This window comes from Bos grunniens, chromosome 15 (assembly GCF_055505025.1).
Source record: "Bos grunniens cultivar Pamir isolate PY7600 chromosome 15, Bosgru_T2T1.0, whole genome shotgun sequence".
In the NCBI taxonomy this organism is placed as follows: domain Eukaryota; kingdom Metazoa; phylum Chordata; class Mammalia; order Artiodactyla; family Bovidae; genus Bos; species Bos grunniens.
In genome coordinates this window covers 50,074,311-50,085,076 of record NC_141179.1, presented here as the reverse complement: position 1 = coordinate 50,085,076, position 10,766 = coordinate 50,074,311, and the positions used below count along the sequence as shown (strand labels likewise).

At 36.4% G+C, this 10,766-nt stretch overlaps 1 protein-coding gene across 1 annotated transcript; it reads right to left on the bottom strand.

The window, feature by feature from the left end:
* Positions 1–9,127: 9,127 nt before the first annotated feature.
* On the bottom strand, positions 9,128–10,248 carry LOC147358079 (olfactory receptor 51V1-like). The gene has a single exon (XM_086338448.1). It carries the CDS (start codon positions 10,246–10,248, stop codon positions 9,298–9,300), a length of 951 nt encoding a protein of 316 aa, XP_086194574.1. The 3' UTR covers positions 9,128–9,297.
* Positions 10,249–10,766: the final 518 nt, after the last annotated feature.

Below are 10,766 nucleotides of genomic sequence, written 5' to 3'. Positions count from 1 at the left end.
ATCCAGGATTTATATTTAATTACTTTAATTGTCTGTTGAAATTCTTCTTCTTCTTTTTTTTTTTACTCTGATGGAGGATATTTTGAACATTTTTGTAGTAGAATTTTTAGGTAAGTAAAAATAGAATTTCTATTTTATTCTACAAGTTAGCAGTGAGGAAAAGAAGTCTAAGTTTATCATGATTTCCAGATTTTTATATGATTACCAATTAATTGTATTGTTTCTGATTCTTTCTGTATTTACTATTTTGCTTAAATTCTGTGCTATTTCCCCTAGATATTGAAATAAAACAGAAGTATACAGAAGTGATTTTGGCAAATTTTTGTTTCCCATACATATATAAACATCAAAATTTTTAAATATTTTAAACTTAGAAGTATATTATACTCAGTAAAACTTTCTATTCTTCTTTCTCTTCTGTAGAAGAAAAAACTCTGTAAGTTTTATCTTTAAAGTCCATTTTAAAACTTTTAAAATCATAATGTGAGTGTATTCATGTACAATCAACTATAGTGACTGTGAATTCTTCAGTTCAGTTCAGTCGCTCAGTCTTGTCCGATTCTTTGCGACCCCATGAATCGCAGCACACCATGCCTCCCTGTCCATCACAAACTCCTGGAGTTCTAGTTGGCCTAAATATTGTTTTAGGACTTTAAATTTGATTCATTGTTCTGTTGAGACCTGTTTACAAAGAATAACTTTATTATTTTATTGCTGGATATCACACATATCTCCTTGAAATTTACAAGAATGAGAGTATCAACTGACTTTTTAAAAGATTAATATAACTTACAAACTTAGTCAAAATTTTCAGGAAATAAACCATATACAATTACAAAATAAAAATTAGCTTCATTATATTTAATAACTATGACAAAAGAGAAAATCCCTTGCTATGTACAAACTACTGAAGCTCATTTTGAAAAAAATAGATAATCTAATTACTCTCATACCTACTTGAGAAATTGTAGTTTGAAACCTTCCAACAAGGAATTTTCCAGACCCAGATGAATTTGCTAGATGAATACAATCAAACATTTAGAAGGCAAATAATATGGATTCCATAAAAACTTCTATCAGAAAATGGTAAAGGATAAAGCCCATCCCAAATTATTTAATAAGACCAGCTCTATGTTGCTATGTAATTGAGAGTATGCAAGATAAAGAAACCACTACAATATTTTTATAAAGAAAATCCCCTCTCTTTCCACATATATTTGTTCTTCCCTCAGCTGTCTATATTTAAAGCCACACTAATCCTGGGATCTTTTTCCTCTGTGGATCAGCATCATGGAGCATTCCCATATTTACAATTCTTGGACATGCCTTCCTGTGGAGTTAAGTACCTCACAAGGTCTGATCACCTCCTCATACATTAGTTCACACATTTAAGTTCTAGCTACATTGTCAGCCTTACACAGAGATAGCAAGTACCTTTTCACAGGGGCTTATTGGAAAAAACTCTGATCCTGGGCAAGACTGAAGGCAAGAGGAAAAGGGGATGACAGAGGATGAAATGGTTGGATGGCATCACCAACTCAATGGACATGAGTTTGGGCAAGCTCTGGGAATTGGTGATGGACAGGGAGGTCTGGTGTGCTGCAGTCCATGGTGTTTCAAAGAGTCAGACATGACTGAGCGACTGAAATGAACTGAACTTCCAGGTGGTGCTAGTGGTAAAGAATCCCCCAGTCAATGCAGGACATGCAAATGAAGTGGACTGGATCTCTGGGTCGGGAGGATCCCTTGGAGGAGGTCATAGCAACCCACTCCAGTATTCTTACCTGGAGAATGCCCATGGATAGAGGACCCTGGTGAACTAGAGTCCATAGGGCCTCAAAGAGTTGGACACAACTGAAGCAACTTAGCAGGCACAAAGTCCAAGATCTCATAAATATCAATATTTTTGAAGATTAAAAGAAATAGATAAAGCATAGGTCACTGTCAAATACTGTGCATTTGGCACAGTGTGACTCCGGTTGTTTTCTTTAAATTGCTAAGAGCCCACTGAAACTCTTTACCAACCTCCAGGTTATAGAGAAGCTAAAAAAATCTGAAAACACGATAGTCCTGGTAAGATAATAAAAGTAAAAAGAGAAGTAAATGTGTTTTAATTATAATATAGGACCAGGTTAAAGAAACAGACTACTAGTTACAAAGGCAATAATTCTAAAGAGCTATTCCAACATCCAACCACATATTTTTTAAAAACAATGGGGTTGGGATTGTTTGCAAAATTGCCTTGCAGCCATAGACACAGGGAGGGCTATGAGAACTAATGATGCAATGAGAGAATCAATGAGGCTTCAGAGTGGATCCATCAAGTGCAAGGATTTAATATTCCAAGAGGAAAGCACCAGCCCTATAAAATTCAGCAAAAGTTCAGAAAAAAATAAGAGTTCTTCACAGAGACAAGGCCAGTTAATGTGTTCTGGAACTATGTGTCTTCTTGCAGGAGCTAATGACTGAGATTCATCTCTTTTCCTTGCTAAGGAGTCTTAATACAACATTTAAAACATTTCCTAGATATCTGAATATCATGTTACTTAAAATGAACTTTAGAATGTGCATCTGGGTAATTTACTAGCAGTCAAGCTTTGGGACTCAGTACTGTCACTGCTGAATCAGGGAATTAAGTTAATTAATTAATTAATTCCTGGTCAGGGAATTAAGATCCTGCCACAAAGCAGCACAGAGTGGCAAAAATAATTACTACATTTGATAAAAGAATGTGTATCTGACATATCAGGCAGAAACTGAAGAAATGTATATCACAAAAGAAACTGTTAATAGAGGAGTCAGGAAAGTGTAATTGTGATTAGCAATTATAAGACAAAATAGTGCAGAGAATATATAGAATCATAGAAAAACTTAAGAATGAAAAAGTATAAGGCTTTAAATACTTTTATTAAGAGTGAAGTTAAAAAAAATAAGAGTGCAGTCATTTTCATGTAATTAATTGGAATTACTAGTTTGAAGCATTAGGAAACAGTGTAGGCTTGTGACTAAAGAGGACAATCTCTGGAGTCAGAGTTCTAATAATCAAATCTTGGTTCCATTGCTTCTAGGTATAACATCTTAGGAAACTTATTTTGTATGTGTGGATATTTTGTTAAACTGAGGAAATATATAAGGCACTTATAACAATATCTGGAACATAATAAGTGTCCAGTAAATGTCAATAGGGACTAACAGAGTTTTGCCAAGAGAATGCATAGGTCATAGCAAATACACTCTCCCAACAATGCAAGAGACAGTTCTACACATGGACTTCACCAGATGGTCAATACCAAAATAAGATTGATTGTACTATTTACAGCCAAACATGGAGAGATTCTCGCAGTGAGCAAAAACAAGACCAGGAGCTGACTGTGGCTCAGCTCATGAATTCCTTATTGCCAAATTCAGACTCAAATTAAAGAAAGTAGGGAATTAGACCATTCAGATATGACCTAAATCAAATCTTTTACAATTATATAATGGAAGTGACAAATAGATTCAAGGGATTAGATCTGATAGAGCCTGAACAATTATGGACAGAGGTTTGTAACATTGTACACGAGGTGGTGATCAAAACCATCCCCAAGGAAAAGAATGAGAAAAGGAAAAATGGTTGTCTGAGGAGACCTTACAAATAGCTGAGAAAAGAAGAGAAGCTAAAGGCAAAGTAGAAAAGGAAAGATATATCTGAATGCAGAGTTCCAAAGAATAGCAAGGAGAGATAAGAAAGTCTTCCTCAGGAATCAGTGCAAAGAAATAGAGGAAAACAATAGAATGGGAAAGACTAGAGATCCCTTCAAGAAAATTAGAGATACCAAGGGAACATTTCATGCAAAGATGGGCATAATAAGGAACAGAAATGATATGGACCTAATAGAAGCAGAAGATATTAAGAAGAGGTGGCAAGGATACACAGAACTATACAAAAAAGATCTTCATGATCTAGATAATCACGATGGTGTGATCACTCACCTAGGGTCAGACATCCTGGAGTCTGAACGCAAGTGGGCCTTAGGAAGTATCACCAGAACCAAAACTATTGGACGTGATGAAATTCCAGTTGAGATATTTCAAATCCTAAAAGATGATGCTGTTAAGTGCTGCACTCAATATGCCAGAAAATTTGGAAAACTCAGCAGTGGCCACAGGACAGGTCAGTTTTCATTCCAGTCCCAAAGAAAAGCAATGCCAAAGATTGTTCAACCTACAGCACAATTGTGATAGACTCTCACACTAGTAACATAATGCTCAGAATTCTCCAAGCTAGGCTTCAACAGTATGTGAAATGAGAACTTCCAGTTGTTCAAGCTGGATTTGGAAAAGGCGGAGGAACAAGAGATCAAGTTTCCAACATCTGTTGGATCATAGAAAAAGCAAGAGATTCCCAGAAAAACATCTACTTCTGCTTCATTGACTACACTGAAGTCTTTGACTATGTGGATCACAACAAACTATGGAAAATTCTGAAAGAGATGGGAATACCAGAGCACTTTACCTGCCTCCTGAGAAATCTGTGTGTGCATCAAGAAGCAACAATTAGAAGTGAACATGGAACAACAGACTGGTTCCCAATTGGGAAAGGAGTATGTCAAGGCTGTATACTGTCACCCTGGTTATTAACTTATATGCAGAATACATCATGTGAAATGCCACGCTGGATGAAACACAAGCTGGAATCAAGGTTGCAGAGAGAAATATCAGTAACCCCAGATATGCAGATGATATCACCTTTATGGCAGAAATTAAGGAGCCTCTTGATGAAAGTGAAAGAGGAGAGTGAAAAAGCTGGCTTAAAACTCAACATTCAAAAAACTAAGATCATGATATTTGGCCCCATTGATACATAGCAAACAGATGGGGAAACAGTGGAAACAGTGAGAGACATTATTTTCTTGGGCTCCAAAATGACTGCAGATGGGGACTGCAGCCATGAAATTAAAAGACGCTTGTTCCCTGGAAGAAAAGCTATGGCAAACCTAGACAGCATATTAAAAAACAGAGACATTAGTTTGCCAACAAAGGTCCATGTAGTCAAAGCTATGGCTTTTCCAGTAGTCATGTATGGATGTGAGAGTTGGACTATAAAGAAAGCTGAAAGCTGAAGAATTGATGCTTTTGAACTGTGGTGTTGGAGAAGACTCTAGAGAGTCCATTGGATTTCAAGTAGATCCAACCAGTCCATCCTAAAGGAAATCAGTCCTGAATATTCATTCAAGGACTGATGCTGAAGCTGATGCTCAAGTACTTTGGCCACCTGATGCGAAGAACTAACTTATTAGAAAAGACCCTGATGCTGGGAAAGATTGAAGGCTGGAGGGGAAGGGGATACCAAAGGATGAGATGGTTGGATGGCATCACCGACTCGGTGGACATGAGTTTGAGCAAGTTCTGGGAGTTACTGATGGACAGGGAAGCCCGGCATGCTGCAGTCCATGGGGTCACAAAGAGTCAGACACAACTGAGTGACTGAAATGAACTGAAATGTCAATAATCATTTACAAATATAATAGTAAAGTTTAGTTTGCACTTTTGCAGTGTCATGTTGGTGTTGGGACTTGATTTAAATATAATACTATGGAAAAAAATGTTTTATTTATGCCAAAAATGTATTAGCATTATTTTATAACAAGTAGAATTTGCTAAAATTCAGATGTATTATCATAAGAAAAGAATTAGTTGAAACCATTCAGAATATGTATATATATATTTATGTATGTACATATTTGTATATATGTGTGTGTGTATATATATATATATAATATTTTGCCTTTTGGATATTATTGATTTTTCTTTTCTTTCACCAGCATCCTACTGTTATCAACTACTTCTGTTAGAAGGTACCAGCTAGAACAAAGACAGAAAGCAAAGAGTTTGCGATGTAGAGGAAGTTTCTTTTAGATATTAAAACAAAAGAAGAGTGATATATGGCAAAACAAATACAATACTGTAAAGTAGTTAGCTTCCAATTAAAATTTAAAAAATTTAAAAAAAAAGAAGAGTAATGGAACCCCTTTCAGCACGAGATGCAGAAGAGAAACACAGATTGGCAAGGAGAATTGAAAAGATATAATCTTCAAGGTCTCAGGTTCAGCTGCATTCTTTGCCCCTCACTTAGAGTGTCAGGGCATGAGAAGCTAGAAACCCAATGTGTTTTGAGGGAAAAGTTAAAAGCAGAAGGAGATTAATAACCTACTACTTGTTTATCTCCTGAGGGAAATTTCCATGCAAACTATCTCATGCCATAATCAGAGATCAGCATTAGGGTAAAAATTAGCACATGGTATATTCAATGAGGGAACCAGTTTCTTGCTCTTCCACAATGCAGCACATGGATCTAGGTGTTCTTTACAGCATTGTGGGGGACACAAAAATCATGGTGAATGCTGACTAGTAGAGTTGTCAAGGGAACTGTCATGCCTAGGGAAAAATGATTCTGCAACCAAAGGCTTTAAACAAACAAACAAACAACTTAGAGTCAGGGAAATAAGAGAAAATGGGTCAGTTTTCAGAGCTTGTAGACTAAAAGCCATTTACAGTTGGATTACTAACTAGACTGAAAAGAAAATCAGTCAAAATGCAGCAGAGGATGAAAAAATCAGCGTTCCATACACAGTGAGGAGGTAAGATAAGATTCATTCAGCAAGGGTCTGCCAAGTGTTACAGACTTAGAAAAGAGGCCCATCCAGTTCTTGAAAGCAGGGCCATGTCAGCTTCCCCTTCAATGCTCACTGTGATGAGGGGTTTGTAGAGAGGTGACAGTTAGTGGCAGAGACCTGTGGAAGAAAGAAATTTCCTGGCAGAGAATATCAGTTTCCAATTGACAGAAAATATGACACCACAGCAAATATCTTTTTTAAACTCAAAAACTTTAATTGACATTTTAAGTGGAAGAACCATTGGCCCTCTGAGAGAAGATAAGACTAAAAATAAACTAAACTCATCATATGTTATTATTTGAGTATAAAGTACAACACCTGTTACATTAGAATTTTTTATATCATAATACTGGCTCATGAAAGAATGGCCTACTAAATGGTTGTGTCAAGTGCTAATGCATTTGAAAACTTATATTTACAGCAACACACAATTTAAAATTTTTAACTCACACCATGAACACCACCAACAATAAAAACAAATAGAATGATGGGAGATAACTGCAATGCAAAACGGTACAGTAATGGCAGTGGGAAAGTGCTGTGAAACTAAAGTGCCCCACAATTGTTTTCTACTTTTTAAAATCCTTTTACTTCAACTTCCTCATCTGCAAAACTGACTGATTATGATTTACCCATGGACTGGCTCTAAGATCAACAGTGAGAATCATTACTGTGTCCTTCCACAGTGCCTGGCATATAATAGGAATCTGATAAATATAACCTACTTATTATTTTATGACCATTATAATTATTATTGTGATGATTAAAAATAAACTCTAACAATATTAGGGAGTTGCTTTTAAAATTGCATGGTGTAGCTGTTTATAACTGCTTCATTCAAAATCAAAACTATAAAATGCTAACCCAATCAATTAATGAATAGTTTTCCCTATGTAGTATAATGGAATAAAACTCAAATATAAAAAGAGCTGTGGATGCAGGCAACAACAACAAGGTGAATCTCAAAAGTATTATTGCAAGTGAAAGGATCTGGACAAAAAGATTACATTAAGATTATGATTCAATTTATGGGATCTTCTCTAAAAGGTCCTTCCCAGGTGGCTCAGTGGTAAAGAATCTGTCTGCCAATTCAGGAGACACAGAAGATGAGGGTTCAATCCCTGGTCAGGAAGATGTCCTGGAGTAAGAAATGAACCCACTCCAGTACTCTTGGCAGGATAATCCCATGGACAGAGGATCCTGGTATGCTACAGTCCATGGGGTAACAAAAGAGACAGACACAATTGAGCACACACATGGGGGCTCTCTTAAAGGCAAAACCTATGATAGAAATTAGTTTGGAGGCAGTGGAGAATTTGTGGCTGTGGGAGAAGAGTGACTGCAAAGAGATAAAAGGCACTTGTGGGGTGATGGAAATATTCCATATCTTGATTGATTGTGGTGGTGATTTTATGACTGTAAATATTTTTGAGAATTTATCAGACAGTGCATGTACATCTAAACCGAGTGAACTACTACTTGAAAGTATGCATTAACAAAACATGCCTGAAACATATCAAGTAGATTATATAAATATCCTTGCAACAATAATGTCTTAAGGAAATTTACACATACCAAGAGTTCAAATGTGTGCATTATTTTGCTATCCATGATTTGTTTGTGTTTTTGCTCACTTTTATTTTATGAAAGTTTTATGAGGGTTGTGGAACCATTTAACAAACTTCATGTTAAAAAGTACAGAGGGGAGATAGGAAAGAAAGACTTTTCATGTGATTTGAAAATAGAATATATTCAAGTCACATCACCTACTACCACCTAAAAATTTGACATATCGTTTAATCTTTGTGTGTTTTAAACTACAAATAATATATGTATTAGAAAATAGCATCTACCACAGAGTCTTGATGGGGAGATAAATTAGAAATGTTTTTCTTTGATCACAGTAACATTCTCTCCCCATTGGATTTAAATGATCTATGGGTTCATTGGAAATATTTTCAAATGGTTTTCAAGTGGAATAGCTATTTGTATTGTTCCCTGGATTAAGAAAATAAAACTAATCATAAAAGTATATATTTGTTTCTACTCTGGAAATTACTGATTGTCTCTCTCTCCAGTTCAGTAGGGTGGGAGTGGGGAAGACTGGCTGATGGGCAAAAAGCATCAAGATTAATTTTTTGTTGTTTGCTTGCTTCATTGCTTTTTAAATTTATTCAAAAAGGTCAAATTTTCTTTTAGGCTTATTTAGTTACATTGCCATGGGACTAAACTGGGAAAATGGTTAGACAATAAACAAGAATGTCATTTACAGTAAGGAGAATTTGAGTAAGATAAATTTTGGTCCTTAAGTAATTACTTGGGGGATTTTAATCAGCAAAATGTACCTTTTTATAATGAATGAATCCCAAACTGGCCATAGTGAGATGAATTTTAATAGCTAAACTGCCTCAGAACTTATTATGATTTGGAAGCTATTATATATGTATTTTCAGATATACAAAAATCATTGACAGAGTAACTGATTTCACTGATATGATAGTTTCAAGGAAAATGCAGAGAAAAGTATTTGTAAAATGGAAATCCTCATTCAAATGAAAGTAATTAAACATATTTTAATTATTCACTGACTCTTACCCTTTTGAACTGCTTTGCTGACTTTTAAATACATTCACATTTGATATTAAGACTTACATTTTTTCAAGTAAAACAATCTCTGGACTCTTCTTCGTATTTGCTGAGTCTTGATACTATAAATAATGGGGTTCATCAAGGGCGGGAAAAGGATATAGACATTGCCCATGAGAACATGAACCCAGGGTGAGAGGTGTCTGCCAAAACGATGAACCATGGTCAGACCAATGATTGGGATGTAGAAAACCAAAACAGCACAGATGTGAGATACACAGGTCTGCAAAGACTTGATTCTCTCTTCTCGTGATGCAATTGCTAAGACTGCATGCAAGATCATGATATAGGAGATAATGATGAGCACTGCATCCAACAACAAGTTGCTGATCACCAGGGCCAGACCATAGATGCTATTGAAGCGAATGTCTGAACAGGCCATTCGAATTAAGTCTTGGTGCAGGCAGAAAGAGTGAGAAAGGATGTGGGGGTGACAATAATTTAAGAACTTTAGGCGAATAATGACTGGAGGTATGAGCATAGAACTCCTACATAAGATTGCCACCCCAATCTTCATGATTTTGTCATTAGTTAGGATGGAGGAATAGCGTAGTGGGTTGCAAATGGCAATGTAGCGGTCAAAAGCCATAGTAAGGAGGACAGAGGACTCCATGAAGGACAGACCATGGATGAAATAGGACTGGGCAATGCAGGAATCCAGGCTGATCTCTTGAATGACCCCCCATAAGATTCCCAGCACTGTGTGCACGGTGGACAGCCCCACACACAGGTCAGTGAGGGCCAGCATGGCCAGGAAGTAGAACATGGGCTGGTGCAGGCTCGGCTCAGTCCTGATCACGTGGAGCACCATGCAGTTCCCCAGGAAAACCATAGCATAAATGGAGGCAAAAGGGATGGAGAGCCAGAGATAGTCAACTTCTAAGCCAGGAAAACCAGTGAGAGTAAATCTGGAACTATTGAAGTTCAGGATAGAGATAGCAGACATTAATAGAGGATTAAAAATATTTCTAGAGAGGTATTAAAAATTAGATCACTTTATGACCCTTTAATTTCTAGTAATGTTTGTCTGCTTTTGAGAAGAAAATATAATACAGTTTCCTCAAGTATCATGAACTCCGCAAAGTAGAGGCCTGATTCATTATTCTTTTGGTCAAGAACCAGTTGTCTAAACATAGCTATTCCAGTGCTAGTGACTAAGAATGTCAGAAGACTAGAGGGTTTTACGCAGAAACAATAATGTTAATAGGCTCATGAGACTTGGTTGGGGATACACTTCTGGGATCTCTGTTTATTTCAAAAGGAAGATAATACATAGCCACAGGAGCATACTGCTGCCATGGCTGGCAACACCACTGGGAAAATGTGAAATGCATGTGTAATTTTTCTCTTGGGTAGAACAGCTGATCATTTTACTATCACCAAAGTATCATAAGATCCCAAAGGGGATAGACTTGTTAAAGTAACCTAACTTTGGATAAAATAAAGTTAGCCAAAATAAATCTG